Source organism: Ceratotherium simum, chromosome 33, assembly GCF_057802395.1.
Source record: "Ceratotherium simum simum isolate JZ-2026a chromosome 33, ASM5780239v1, whole genome shotgun sequence".
NCBI classification, from domain to species: domain Eukaryota; kingdom Metazoa; phylum Chordata; class Mammalia; order Perissodactyla; family Rhinocerotidae; genus Ceratotherium; species Ceratotherium simum.
This window is the reverse complement of record NC_141932.1, coordinates 5,755,167-5,770,209: the sequence shown is the minus strand read 5'-3', so window position 1 is coordinate 5,770,209 and position 15,043 is coordinate 5,755,167. Positions and strand designations below refer to the sequence as shown.

Below are 15,043 nucleotides of genomic sequence, written 5' to 3'. Positions count from 1 at the left end.
AAGATCCCTCACAGCCAGGACCTAGGTTGCCAGACATCTACCTGTTATTGAATTTCATTGTCCCCTGTTTTCTTCCTACTTGTATTAAAACAAGACTCTAACTTACACTGTTTGCCGCTAAATATCTGTTCTGTCTGTCTTCATTCATCTGAACCCATGAGTCCAGGGAAAGACTCTGTCAGCTTCACCAATGACTCTCCAGCACCCAGAACCATGACTGGACATGGGAACTGCTCGATAAATATTGACTGACTTCCTAGCAGATGAAGGAGAGGAAGAAAATTAGCATTTACAGAAGCTCAGCAAAGGGAAGTGAGTTGCCCCAGGTCACAAAGCCTCTATAAGAGGCAGAGTCAAAGTTGGAACAGAAATTGAGCTGGTCATCCCCTGCCCTCACCAAGCCTCATGTTCTGGGACAAGTGTCACTCTCTGAATTTGGGTTTGGCATGAGTTGGAGGCAGAGCATACGGGGTCTGGTGAGTCTCAGGTCTGCTATGGAAGATCCCCAGACCCTCTGTCTCTTCAGAATCATCCCTCAGGGAGAGCAGAGTAAGGGCCTGGCAAGGGCTGTTCCCCTTCCTGTTAGGCCACAGATGAGGAACCTGTGACGTGTCACACACAGCCTGGACCTTCTCACACTCCATACGTCCGTCTGTTCTGCTGGGCTCTGTGGTCTTCTTAAGTCATCTGGACCAACCATGGGAGGCAGGGCCAGGACACCTACTCTGACTGCCCTTCTCTGTCTTGGTGAGTTCTTGGGGAAAAGAGGAATATAGGATCTCCTCCCCTCCAGGTCTTAGTCCCTGAGAGACCCCAAGACTCAGGAGGCTCAGTGAGAGAGAACTTCTGAGGGTGGGAGAGTGTTCTAGCCCCAGATCTGACCTCAGTGCTCAGGGGTCCAGACCAGGCCTGGAGCTTCTATGTGTGGGTGGGGGGCATGTACTCACAGGAAACTCTCTTCCAGGGCTGTGTCAGGGCCCATGGGACAGTGTACAGGCTGGTGAGTCCTCCCCCACACCTCCTGCTTCAGACAATGGAATTCCCCCTGGGCAGCTTGGTGAAAGTCAGAGAGTCTGGGCTAATGGGACCAGTCGGGGAGGGGCCTGGAGTGACAGTTGGGGAAGCTGAGGGGAGAAGGGCTCCCCTGACACTTCAGGTCTGATTCCTTTCCAGGATCCCTCCCCAAACCCTCCATCTGGGCTGACCCAGGACCAATGGTCACCACGGGGAGGCCTGTCACCATCTGGTGTCAGGGTTCTCTGCAGGCTGATGTCTATCATCTATATAAAGAGAGGGTCTCTAAACCCGTGAATACAGAGGCCCCACAGGACTCCAGCAACAAGACCAGTTTCTCCATCGAATCTGTGAGCTCACACACTGCAGGGATATTTCAGTGTGCATATAACACCAGCAGGAACGGCTGGTCAGAGCGCAGTGACCCCCTGCCCCTGGTGGTGACAGGTAGGGGGAGGAGCCAGGTCCCCTCTCACTGTGGGGTGCTCCTCACGGGCAGAAGGGAATGGAGTGTGGGCTCAGGGGACCTCAGCCCTCACAGTCCACACCTGGGGTATGTGGGCTGATGGTCCCCCCCTTCAACACAGCTCCCTCCTTCTCCCTCAGGAGTGTTCAATGCACCCTCGCTCTCAGCCCATCCAGGGCCTGTGGTGGCAAAAGGAGGGAACGTGTCCCTCTCCTGTAGCTCAGAGTCCACATTGGACATTTTCCATCTGCTGAAGGAGGGAGGAGCTGACACTCCCAGACACATGGAATTGAGGACCTATCCTGGGAGGGGACAGGCTGTCTTCCCTGTGGGCACCGTGAATGCCTCCCATGGGGGGACCTACAGATGCTATGCTTCTCACAGTGCCTACCCCTATGTGTGGTCACACCCCAGCGACCCTCTGCATCTCGAGGTCACAGGTGAGGGCCCCCCTGACCCATCACTTTCCTGGGACCCAAAAATTACTGACCTAATCTATGTGCTCAGCGGAGACCTGTGGGTGATGGGGGTCGGTGACTTCACCTTCTGGGGCCTGAACCACAGACCAGGACGTTTGGGGAGGGACCAGTGAGAACTCTCACTGCAGGCATCAGTGGGCAATGTGGGCTGTGAGTTCCCTTCAATGCCACTGTCCCTTCTCTCCAGGCATGTACAAGGAGCCCTCCCTCTCAGCCCTGCCTGGCTCCTTGGTGCTCTCTGGAGACAGCCTGACCCTCCAGTGTCGCTCTGAGGCCGGCTTTGACAGATTTGCTCTGAGCAAGGATGAGGGGCTCACACCCCTACAGAGTCTTCATGGGCAGCACAACCCTGACTTCCCCCTGGGCCATGTGAACCACACTCATGGGGGCCAGTACAGATGCTACAGTGGACACCACCTCTCCTATGTGTGGTCGACCCCCAGCGCCCCCCTGGATATCCTGATTGCGGGTGAGGAGCCCCATGTCCTCATTGTAAGCTCAGGGAGCTGGGCCCATGGTCACCCCTGGTGGTGATGGGGTCCAGGGAGAGGATCCTTGAACAGAGGCTGAGATGGTGCAGTGGTCTAGGGATAGGCAGTGAGAAAGGGGAAGTGAGGGACAAGGAGATAAAAGAGACCCACCCTGAGGAACTGAGAGGAGCTGAGAGGGGGTCACAGACAGAGTCCCTGGAGAGAGGACGGTGGTGCCTCAACTCAGGCTCAAGGACGTGTGAGGAGAGGGCAGCTCTCTACACATTACAACCTTCCTCTCCCCCAGGAATCTACGAGAAACCCTCCCTCTCACTCCAGCCAGGGCCCTCAGTGTCCGGGGGAGAGAAGGTGACCCTGCAGTGTTGCTCTGAGATCCGCTTGGATACCTTCCATCTGTCCAATGCGTGGTCACTTCATTCTTCCCAGCACCTTCGTCTGCAGGACATGGCTGCACCCTTTCAGGCCAACTTCACCATCAGTCCTGTGACCTCAGACCATGAGGGAACCTACAAGTGCTACAGCTCACACAGCACCTCCCCCTACTTGTTGTCACTCCCCAGTGACCCCCTGGAGCTCCGGGTCTCAGGTGAGGAGCCCCATCCCTGTCCCCTCTGTTCCTACAATCTATTTGGGGCCCTCTCCTCCAGAAAGCTCTGGGCTATGATGGGAGTGATGGGGGGCTGTGAGTGAGCGTCATACAGAAGGGAATCTGCCTTTCAGAGACCTTCCTACACTTGGCCACAACCTTCCCCCTCACCTGGGTCTACAGGGTGTAAGCTGAGCTGAAGTAGGGTCTTGGGGCCACAGGGCAGACGTAGGAGAAGAGTTTGACTGAGGTGGGGAGTCCAGTCCACCCAAACCCCTCACTCTCAAGTCTCATATCAACAGCTGGTGAGTCACAGAGGCCCCTTTGCTCAGAGGGAGCACAGAACACACAGGAAAGATCTGAGAGTTGTCAGAGCGTGTGATGCCCCCTCAGATGCTCAAGGACAGCTTTGTGTCCCAGAGGGCTGGGGAATTGGGCAGAGATTCTGGCAGGAACCACAGGCCTCTGGGAAAGGGGCAATACTTCCCTATATACATTTACAAATTTAAGTTATAATGATTTATGAGTTAAAAATATGCAACACTGTTCCTGTTTTCCTTGGTATTAGATTAAATTTATACATTCACTGTAGAGAATAATTTCTTAGTCATATGAAGTTTTCTTAGATGCTTAAAAGGGAGGCATAAACTTAAAAGTTTATTAATGACTTCAGCCACCTTTTGAAAGTTTATTCATAAAATTGTCTACACTCACAGCTTAAGAATTGTTCAACTACTTTATGAATTTATAAGTAAGATCTTTGATTTCTTTATAATTTCTAATTTATACTTAAGTATAGATAACAGTGATACGGGTTTGCTTATATTAATTTTATATTTTATTAGCTTACTACAGATTCTCCACCTTTCAATTGCCTTTCAGTCGATCTCCTCTGATTTACTGATAAGAATCATATCAACCTCAAGAAAACTGAAATTTAACTTCTTTATTTCCAGATTGTGTACCCATTTTATTTGCATCAAATACCATATGATAATGATGACAAAGTAAAATGTTAAGAAGCACCTAAGTGTCACTTTAAGAAAACATCCTCAATTTTAGCCCAAATTATTTGAAGTCAAACATACCAAAAATCTAGATTTTATTTATATAACACTATCGACCTATCTATGTCAGTCCTTTATTTGTTACATTTAGGTTTTATTTGGGAAAAAACTTTTTTTAATAGAAATTAACAATTTTTTTCTGGACTTTTGTACATATTCTCTTTTTTTCTCTTTACTTTTAAGCATGGTGAGATCCATTTAAAAGACTTTTTAGTAGCGAGCATTTGCATATTAACCACACTGAATGATGTCTTTTTTTCATTCATGCTTTCTGATCTGTATAAGCTTATTTAGAATTTTTACATGGAAATGTATGATTAGAATTGATCTACAATTTGTTTTTTTTATTTTCTTTATGTTCAAATAGATTTGTAGGATTACGTATTTTTGTGTGCGCACCCAATTTTATAATACCACTGATTTTCTTTGTTGCTTAACACTTTGAAGACCAGAACTGTGGAATTCCTTGGTTCTGGATATTGGATGTGGAGAGGGTAGAGGTTATTTCTTTTTCTTTTCTTTTCATATATTTAGTGTTTGTTGAGTGCTATTAACCATTATGTGTTTTTATTTTCAAAGAAGCTGGGATATTCATACACTCTTGCAACACACTTTCTTACCTAGCATTTTCCCACAAAATATTTAAAACATAAAATTGAATGAGCAGTCTTCTTCCCTTGAAATCTTATAGCAGTTTCTAGAGTTCTTCAAGTGACAGTGAAAGTTAGAGAGAGAGAGAATGATGATGATGAGGAGGAGGATGATGAGGATGTTGATGATGATGATAAAATGATGGAGCCTGCCTCATCTGTCCTGTCATTTCTGGCCTGTCTTGAATGCATCATACCCCGAATCTCAGCTCCCCCTTCTCCTGTGGACCCTCCCTGTATCCCACAGACATGACTTTATTCTTATTGAAGAACAGACTGAGATCTCTCTGGGGACCTGCTCTTCCTGCAGCCTGTGATGTGCTTCCTCTGGGTCTTCTTGTGGCTCCTCTCAGGCTCCTTCTCCTATTCAAGAATCATCTTAAATGTCATCTCACAGTGTGACCTTCGCTGTGACCCTGTGTAGAGCACACATGCCTCCTTATTAAATAATTTATTTCTTGTAATTAGTCCAATCTACACTGTGTTGGTTGAATTTTCTCTCTTCTCGCATATGTATGACGCACCTCTCAACCATGGATCCTGGGGCCTCAGTTGTTGAATAAATAGAAGCTCTCATATCTGGAAGAGTGAGCTGACATGGTCCATATCCCAGAATGAACAGAGAGCATACAAGAATTTAATTATTTCTGTATTGGGAGACCACTTTTTGCAACAATCCTGAGCAATTGGAGCACATCCAATTGTGAATCAGAAGCAAAGTCTAAAAGGAAAAAACAAAGGGACACTGAAAGAATCCAATAAGAAGAGAGAGAATCTTTCTACAGTAGGGAAAGCGTTCATGAAGGGACTACGTAACCGTTACGTCATGAGAAACAGAGGGAATTATAAGAACACAGAGCCCAGGGGAAAAACTTGAGTCACAACAACTTCTCATCCATTCCTCTTTTTTTTTGGTCCTCAGAAGCAGCTGACACCATCAGCCTATCACAAAACAAGTCAGACTCCAAGAGTGGTGAGTAGGAGAAATTCTCAGTTATGGGGCTGGTGCAGAGGATCATGTCCTCTCAAGGGGTGGTGGGTGCCTGGGTGGACATCCAAGGATCCTGGGGTGATTTTGCTCTTCCCTGACCTCTGTGACCTCTTTATCCACAATTCCTATCCTCACATCCCCAAGATTACACAGTGGAGAATCTCATCCGGTTGGGCATGGCTGGCTTGATCCTGCTGGTCCTTGGGATTCTGCTATTTCAGGCTCAGCAGAGCCCGAGAAGACCCCAAGATACAGCCAGGAGGTAAACACAAGAGAGAACAATGCACTGCTCAGAGTGGTAGAGCATTGAAAATAAATCTTGTGTGCCCAGGTGGTTCTGGAAGAGCATCTGGATCTTACGCTGCGTGAACTGTCTGCAGGTCATTGAGAGGTGGAGGAATCCTTGTTCATGTGCGGGGACAATGTCTGGTCTCTCCTACCATTAAACTGTGGAACTTTCCATCATAAACCTTGTTGAATTGTCTTGATGGTTTTGTAACTTTCCTCCTGTCTGTGAAATCAGCGTATATTCCACTTGGTGGTTTTGAGTCCACACCTTCTTACACTCTCATGCTGTGGTACACTTTCATGTATTACATATATTTAAAAATTTCTAATTACCACATGTCTTGATGTGTATTAAGGAGTCTCCATTTCTTCATTCAGAGCATGCAATCTGTTTTAACGAATCAATAAATTTCCATAAGAAGGATTCTCGCTGAAAGAGAAATGCAGAATGAAGCCCTAACCCCCTCTTTAGAGACCACAAGCCCTTCACTTTTCATCAGATGCTACCTGTGTAGTTTCCTCAGAAATATCATCACTTGGAATCAAGACATTCTTGTTTGGAGCGATAGCAAGGTTTTACTGCTCTTGAAAAGCCCATTGTTAAAAATAACACTAATCCAAGGCTTTTTTCATTTCCTCTGGTGTATGTATTCCCCTCATGGCCAACATCAAGGTATCAATATGAGGTCGTCAATGTAGAGTTGTGAAGTGATGCACAGGACTGATTTTAGAAGACAGTCCAAGCCAATAGGACACCTTGAATTCCACTCTGACAGACCCAAAATGCACCTGTTTCCTTGTATTTTATGTATAATGATCATTCCTACCACAATGTTGTGGCACAGTTTCAGTGAAATCACAAAACAAAAATTCCAGCACATTCAGGTGAGATACAAAGAGAAAAATGGTAATATCAGGTGTGGGAGAGAATAGTGAGCACAAGGAATTCTAATTCATTACTTGTAGGAGTGCAAAGTACATCCATCAATTTAGAGAGTAGATTATTATACTTATCTAGTTAAAGTAAGAGGCACACAGCTATGATCTTTAAGTACGTACCTTAGAGAAAATGTGTACATATGCACCAGGATCCATGCACAAGGACATTGACAAGAGAGTTATTCGTATTAGTCAAAATCATTTTAAGACTACATGCACCAAAAAAGAGAGAATTCAGTTTTCTACATAGAAAATCAAGTGTTATATGTCAGTGAAAATGAATAAACTACAATTTAAGTGGTCATGTATATCCATCTTCAAACATGATAGTGGATAAATGTAAGAAGATTACAAAAGCCATATCTTTAGGGTTATCCTATTTACCTAATGTTAAAAAGAAAGCATCATGTATTATTTAGGAACGTATACCTAAGACAAACTTTATGAATAAGGGAGAGAAAAGAATTCCGTCAAACCCATGATGGTGGTTATAAATAAGATGAGGTTAGATGGTTTTCTTCAGGATCAAAACCACAGAATCTTCAGGAATACTGGCAATATTCTTTTCAACTTTCATTTGATGACTCATAAGTCTACTTGTCATTACTGGTAAATAGTGCATTTCTATTCTATAAACTATCTTTATTTTCCATACAATTTAATGAGTTGGGTTGAAGTAGGGTGGTGAGAGCCACATCCTACACTAGTGACTAATTCCTAACAAAGTGACTGTTGATCAATTATAGCAAATACTTCCCATGTTGGCATTGTGTTTTCCTCAAAACATGGCCTCCACCTGCCTGATCAGCCTCACCTGAATCTAGTCAGGCAATGAGCCAATTTTCAGGTGAGAAACTGTGTCTCTGAACCAACAATTTGGCCAACACTAGACCATATGTAATCAAGAATTTAAAGTGGGCCCATGTAAGTTCCTGAACGCATAATGTCTCAAGTACCTGAATTGGGATGAATCCACCCAGTGTGGACTTGGGGGTGATTTCAGAAATACGATTTAACCCCATAAGGTAGTGGTTTGGGTCACACTCCTGGGGTTGGTTCCAGACTGACCTACACGCAGAATGTCTGCTCTTTTCTTCGACGCACTGAGGGGGAATTGGATAGAGGTCATGGGAGGGACACAGCTCCCCTTTCCTACATAAAACCTGTGTAACAGGTTCTCATGTGCCGTGTTATGTGAGTATGTTCTGTCTTTTATTTTTTAATTTATTTTTATTTATTTATTTTAATTTTTTATTTAATTTTATTTTTATTTACTATTTTTATTGCAGAAACATTGGTTATGACATTGTATAAATTTCAAGTGTACATCATTATGCTTCTATTTCTGCATAGATTACGTCAAGTTCACCACCAAAATCCTAATTACAATCCATCACCACACACATGTGCCTAATCATACCTTTTTCCCTCCTCCCTCCCCCCTTCCCCTCTGGTAACCACCAATTCAACCTCTGTCTCTATGTGTTGGTTTGATGTTGTTTTTATCTTCTACTTATGAATGAGATCATATGGTATTTGACCTCATCCCTCTGACTTATTTCACTTAGCATAATATCCTCGATGTCCATCCATGTTGTCACAAATGGCTGGATGTCATCATTTCTTACAGCTGAGTAATATTCTGTTGTGTATATATACCACATCTTCTTTAAACATTTGTCCCTTGAAGGGCACTTAGGTTGCTTCCAAGTCTTGGCTATTGTGAAAAATGCTGCAATGAACAGAGAGGCGCATGTATCTTTATGTGTACATGTTTTCATGTTCTTTGGCTAGATACCCAGCAGTGGAATAGCTGGATTGTATGGTAGCTCTATCCTTAATTTTTTGAGGAATCTCCAGACTGTTTTCCAAAGTGGTTGCACCAGTTTTCACTCCCACCAGCAGTCTATGAGAGTTCCCTTCTCTCCACGTCCTCTCCAACACTTGTTGTTTCCTGTCTTGTTAACTATAGCCATTCTGACAGGAGTGAGGTGATATCTTGTTGTAGTTTTGATTTGCATTTTCCTGAGAGTTAATGATGTTGAACATCTTTTCATGTGCCTGTTGGCCATCTGTCTATCTTCTTTGGAGAAATGTCTGTTCAGGCCTTTTGCGCATTTTTTATTTGGGTTGTTAGTTGTTTTCTTGCTGAGCTGCGTGTCTGTTTTTGTGCCACTACCATGCCGTTTTGCTTACTATAGCTTTGTAGTATATTTTGAAATCAGGGAGTGTGATACCTGCAGCTTTGTTCTTTTTTCTCCAGATTCCTTTGGCTATTCGGGGGCTTTTGTTGTTCCATATAAATTTTAGAATTTCTTGTTTTATTTCTGTGAAGAATATTGTTGGACCTTTGATAGGGATGATATTTAATCTATACATTTCTTTAGGAAGCATGGACATCTTAACTACGTTAATTCTTCCAATCCATGAGCACAGAATATCTTTCCATTTCTTTGTGTCTTCTTCAATATTTTTCAGCAATGTTTCATAGTTTTAAGTGTACAGATCTTTCACCTCTTTGGTTAAGTTTGTTCCTAGATATTTCATCATTTTTGTTGGAGTTGTAAGTGGAATTGTGTTCTTCATTTCTCTTTCTGCTGCTTTGCTGTTAGCGTATAGAAATTCAACTGATTTTTGTATGTGGATTTTGGATCTTGCAACTTTACCATATTCATTATATTACTTCTAAAAGTTTTTTGGTGGATTCTTTAGGATTTTCTCTATATAAAATCATGTCACCTGCAAATAGCGACTGTTTTACTTCTTCCCTTCCAATTTGGATCCCTTTGATTTCTTTTTCTTGCCTTATTGCTCTGGCTATGACTTCCAATACTATGTTAAATAGGAGCAGTGAGAGTGCACATCCGTGTCTGATTCCTATTCTTAGAGGGATAGCATTCAGTTTTTCACCATGAAGAATGATATTAGCTGTCTGTTTGTCATATATGGTCATTATTATGTTGAAATACTTTCTTTCTATATGCATTTTATTCCGAGTTTTTATCATAAATAGATATTGTATCTTGTCAAATGCTTTCTTTGCATCTATTGAGATGATCGTGTGATTTTTATTTTTCATTGTATTAATGTGGTCTATCACATTGATTGATTTGTGGATGTTGAACCATCCCTGCATCCCTGTAATAAATCCAACTTGATAATGCTGTGTAATCTTTTTAATGTATTGTTGTATTAGATTTGCTAGTATTTTGTTGAGGATTTTTACATTGACGTTCATCAGTGATATTGGTCTGTAATTTTCTTTTTCTGTGGTGTTCTTGTCTGATTTTGGCATCAGGTTAATGTTGGCTTCATAGAATGAGTTAGGAAGCTTCCCCTCCTCTTCAGTTTTTTGGAAGAGTTTGACAAGGATAGGTATTAAGTCTTCTTTGAATGTTTGGTAGAATTCACCAGGGAAGCCATCTGGTCCTGGACTTTTATTTTTTGGGAGGCTTTTGATTACTGTTTCGATGTTATTACTGGTGATTGGTCTGTTTAAATTCTCTATTTCTTCTAGATTCAGTTTTGGACGGTTGTATAATTCTCAGAAATTGCCCATTTCTTCTAGATTACTCAATTTGTTAGTATATAGCTTTGCATAGTATTCTCTTATAATCTTTTGTATTTCTGAGGTGTCCATTGTAATTTCTCCTCTTTCATTTCTGATTTTACTCATTTGAGCCTTCTCTCTTTTTTCTTGGTGAGTCTAGCTAAAGGTTTTTCAATTTTGTTTATCTCTTCAAAGAACCAGCTCTTGCTTTTACTAATTTATTCTTTCTTTTTTTTTTGTCTCTATTTCATTTATTTCTGCTCTGATTTTTATTATTTCGCTTCTTCTACTGATTTTGGGCCTTGTTCTACTTTTTCCACTTCCTCCAGGTGTACTGTTAGATGGTTTATTTGAGATTTTTCTTGTTTGTTGAGATAGGCCTGCATTGCTATCAGCTTCCCTCTTAGAAGCGCTTTTGCTGTATCCTCTAAATTCTGGCATGTTGTATTTTTATTTTCTTTTATCTCAAGACATTTTTTGATTTCTCTTTTTATTTCTTCATTGACCCAATCATTTTTCAGTGGCATTTTCTTTAATCTCCTCATATTTGTGGCTTTTCTGATTTTCTTCCTATAGTTGATTTCTAGTTTCATACTATTGTGGTCAGAAAAGGTGCTTGGTATTATTTCAATCTTCTTAAATTTATGGAGACTTGTTTTGTGGCCTAATATGTTATCAATCCTGGAGAATGTTCCATGTGCATTTGAAAAGGATTTGTATTCTTCAGTTTTTAGATGGAATTTTCTGTATATATCTACTGGGTCCATCTGTTCTAGTGTGTCATTTAAGGAAAATGTTTCCTCATTGATCTACTGTTTGGATAGTCTATCCATTGGTGTAAGTGGAGTGTTAAAGTCCCCTACTATTATTGTGTTACTGTCTATTTCTCTTTTTATGTCTGTTAGTAATTGCTTCATATATTTAGGTGCTCCTACTTTGGGTGCATAGATATTTACAAGTGTTATATCCTCTTGTTGGATTGTTCCCTTGATCATTAAGTAGTGCCCTTCTTTGTCTCTTCTTACAGTTTTTGTTTTAAAGTTTATTTTGTCTGATATGAGTATTGCTACCCCAGCTTTCTTTTCATTGCCATTTGCATGGAGTATCTTTTTCCATCCCTTCACTTTCAGTTTGTGAGTGTCTTTAGGTCTGAAGTGTGTCTCTTGTATGCAGCATATATATGGGTCTTATTTTTTATCCAATCAACCACCCTATGCCTTTTAGTTGGAGCATTTAGTCCATTGACATTTAAAGCAGCTATTGATAAGCATGTACTTACTTCCATTTTTTTATTGAGGTTTTAATAGTTTATAACATTGTGAAATTTTTAGTTGTATATTTTTGTTTGCCCATCACCATATACATGTCTCCCTTCACCCCTTGTGCCCATCCCCTACCCCCATTGTCCCTGGTAACCATAATACAGTTTTCTCTGTCTATGTGTTGGTTTATATTCCACATATGAGTGAGATCATATGTTGTTTGTCTTTCTCTTTCTGGCCTATTTCACTTAACATAATACCCTCCAGGTCCATCCATGTTGTTGCAAATGTGAGGATTTTGTCTTTTTTATGGCTGAGTAGTATTCCATTGTATATGTATACCATATCTTCTTGATCCAATTATCAGTCAAGGGACACTTCGGTTGCTTCCACTTCGTGGCTATAGTGAATAATGCTGCAATGAACATAAGGGTGCATAAGCCTCTTTGGATTGTTGATTTCAGCTTCGTTGGATAGATTCCCAGTAGTGGGATAACTGGATCATAGGGTATTTCTATTTTTAAGTTTTTGAGGAATCTCCATACCATTTTCCATAGAGGCTGCCCCAGTTTGCATTCCCACCAACTGTGTATGAGGGTTCCCGTTTCTCCACATCCTCTCCAACATTTATTGAATTTTGTTTTGGTAATTATAGCCATTCTAACAGGCGTGTGATGACATCTTTGTGTGGTTTTGATTTGCATTTCCTTGATGATTAGTGATGTTGAACATCTTTTCGTGTGCCTATTGACCATCTGTATATCTTCTTTGGAGAAGTGTCTGTTCATTTCCTCTGCCCATTTTTTGACCAGGTTGTTTGTTTTTTGTTGTTCAGTTGTGTGAGTTCTTTATACATCATGGAGATTAACCCCTTGTCAGATATATGTTTTGCAAATATTTTCTCCCAGCTGGTGGGTTGTCTGTTAATTTTGATTCTGGTTTCGTTTGTCTTCTAGAAGCTCTTTAATCTGATGAAGTCCCTCTTGATTATTTTTTCTTTAGTTTCCCTAGTCTGAGTAGACATGGCATCCGAAAATCCTCCTTTATGACCAATGTCAACTAGTGTGTTGCCTGTATTTTCTTCTATAAGTTTTATAGTTTCAGGTCTCACCTTCAGGTCTTTGATCCATTTTGAGCTAATTTTTGTGAATGGCGATAGCAAATGGTCCACTTTCATTCTTTTGCATGTGGCTGTCCAGTTTTCCCAACACCATTTGTTGAAGAGACTTTCCTTTCTCCATTGTATGCTCGTAGCTCCTTTGTTGAAAATTAGCTGTCCGTATACATGTGGTTTTATTTCTGGGCTTTCAATTCTGTTCCATTGATCTATGTGTCTGTTTTTGTACCAGTACCATGTTGTTTTGATTACTATTGCTTCGTAGTATGTTTTGAAGTCAGGGATCGTGATGCCTCCAGCTTTGTTCTTTTTTTCTTAGGACTGCTTTAGCTATTTGGGGTCTTTTGTTGCCCCATATGAATTTTAGTATTCTTTTTTCTAGTTCCATGAAGAATGTCATTGGGATTCTGACAGGGATTGCATTGAATCTGTAGATTGCTTTAGGTAATTTAGACATTTTAACTATGTTTATTCTTCCAATCCATGTGCATAGAATATCTTTCCATTTCTTTATGTCATCATAGATTTCTTTCAATAATGTCTTGTAGGGGCTGGCCCCATGGCATAGTGGCTGGGTGCACATGCTCCGTTGCTGGCGGCCTGGTTCCAGATCCCAGGAGTGCAGCGATGCACCGCTTGTCAGGCCGTGCTGTGGCGGCGTACCATATAAAGTGGAGGAAGATGGGCACAGATGTTAGTCTAGGGCTGATCTTCCTCACACACACAAAAATAATAATAATATCTTGTAGTTTTCATTGTGTAGGTCTTTCACCTCATTGGTAAGATTTATTGCTAGATATTTTATTCTTTTTGATGCAGTTATAAATGGTATTATCTTATTGGACTCTCTTTCTGTTAGTTCGTTATTAGCATACAGAAATGCAACTGATTTTTCTAGACTGATTTTGTACACTGTGACTTTGCTGTAGTTGTTGATTATCTCCAATTGTTTTCCAAAGGATTCTTTAGGGTTTTCTATATATAAAGTCATGTCATCTGCAAATTGTGAGAGTTTCACTTCTTCATTGCCTATTTGGATTCCTTTTATTCCTTCTTCTTGCCTAATTGCTCTGGCCAAAACTTCCAGTACCATGTTGAATAAGAGTGGTGAGAGTGGACAACCGTGTCTCGTTCCTGTTCTCAGAGGAATGGCTTTCAGCCTTTCCCTGTTGAATATGATGTTGGCTGTGGGTTTGTCATAGACAGCCTTTATTATGTTGAGGTACTTGCCTTCTATACCCATATTGTTAAGAGTTTTTATCATGAATGGATGTTTTATCTTGTCAAACGCCTTCTTTGCCTCTATTGAGATGACCATGTGGTTTTTATTCCTTGTTTTGTTGATGTGGTGTATCACGTTGTATCACGGTGTATCACATTGATGTGGTGTATGATCTTTTTAATGTATTGCTGTATTCGGTTTGCCAACATTTTGTTGAGGATTTTTGCATCTATGTTCATAAGCAATATTGGCCTGTAATTTTCCTTCTTTGTATTGTCTTTGTCTGGCTTTGGTATCAGAGTGATGTTGGCCTTGTAAAATGAGTTAGGTAGTGTTCAATCTTCCTCTATTTTTTTGGAATAGTTTGAGAAGGATGGGTACTAAATCTTCTTTGAACGTTTGATAAAATTCACCAGAGAAACAATCTGGTCCTGGACTTTTATTTTTTGAGAGGTTTTTGATTACTATTTCAATATCTTTACTTGTGCTTGGTGTATTCGGATTCTCCATTTCTTCTTGATTCAGTTTTGGGAGGTTGTGTGAGTCTAAGAGTTTATCCATTTCTTCTAGATTGTCCAATTAGTTGATGTATAATTTCTCATAGTATTCTCTTATAATCCTTTGTATTTCCATGGTATCCATTGTAATTTCTCCTCTTTCATTTCTAATTTTATTTATTTGAGCCTTTCCTCTTTTTTTCTTAGTAAGTCTGGCTAAGAGTTTGTCAATTTTGCTTATCTTCTCAAAGAACCAACTCTTTGTTTCATTTATCATTTATACTGTTTTTTTTTGGTCTTTATTTTATTTATTTCTGCTCTGATTTTTATTATTTCTCTCCTTCTGCTGACTTTGGGCCTTGTTTGTTCTTCTTTTTCCAGTTCTGTTAGGTGTATTTTAAGGTTACTTATTTGGGCTTTTTCT

At 40.9% G+C, this 15,043-nt stretch overlaps 1 protein-coding gene across 4 annotated transcripts; it reads left to right on the top strand.

The window, feature by feature from the left end:
• The first annotated feature begins 336 nt into the window (after positions 1-336).
• On the top strand, positions 337-6,274 carry LOC101407723 (leukocyte immunoglobulin-like receptor subfamily A member 6). Of its 4 annotated transcripts, XM_087421142.1 has the most exons (8): positions 338-747; positions 965-1,000; positions 1,174-1,461; positions 1,621-1,920; positions 2,147-2,428; positions 2,737-3,036; positions 5,676-5,726; positions 5,889-6,273. In XM_087421142.1, the coding sequence occupies exons 1-8, from the start codon at positions 699-701 to the stop codon at positions 6,008-6,010; spliced, it is 1,428 nt and encodes a 475-aa protein (XP_087277268.1). In that variant the 5' UTR covers positions 338-698; the 3' UTR covers positions 6,011-6,273. The 4 variants fall into 4 exon arrangements, with proteins under 4 accessions (XP_087277269.1, XP_087277268.1, XP_087277270.1 ...); XM_087421143.1 differs by lacking the exon at positions 965-1,000 and having other exon boundaries at positions 337-747; positions 5,889-6,274; XM_087421144.1 differs by lacking the exon at positions 1,174-1,461.
• The last annotated feature ends 8,769 nt before the right edge of the window (positions 6,275-15,043 follow it).

Bases quoted from the DNA above. Each gene is read 5' to 3' on its own strand.
- LOC101407723 (XM_087421142.1), top strand. From the start codon at position 699: ATGGGAGGCAGGGCCAGGACACCTACTCTGACTGCCCTTCTCTGTCTT. The intron at 748-964 runs GTGAGTTCTTGG...ACTCTCTTCCAG, and splicing joins GACTGCCCTTCTCTGTCTTG to GGCTGTGTCAGGGCCCATGG. The intron at 1,001-1,173 runs GTGAGTCCTCCC...ATTCCTTTCCAG, and splicing joins ATGGGACAGTGTACAGGCTG to GATCCCTCCCCAAACCCTCC.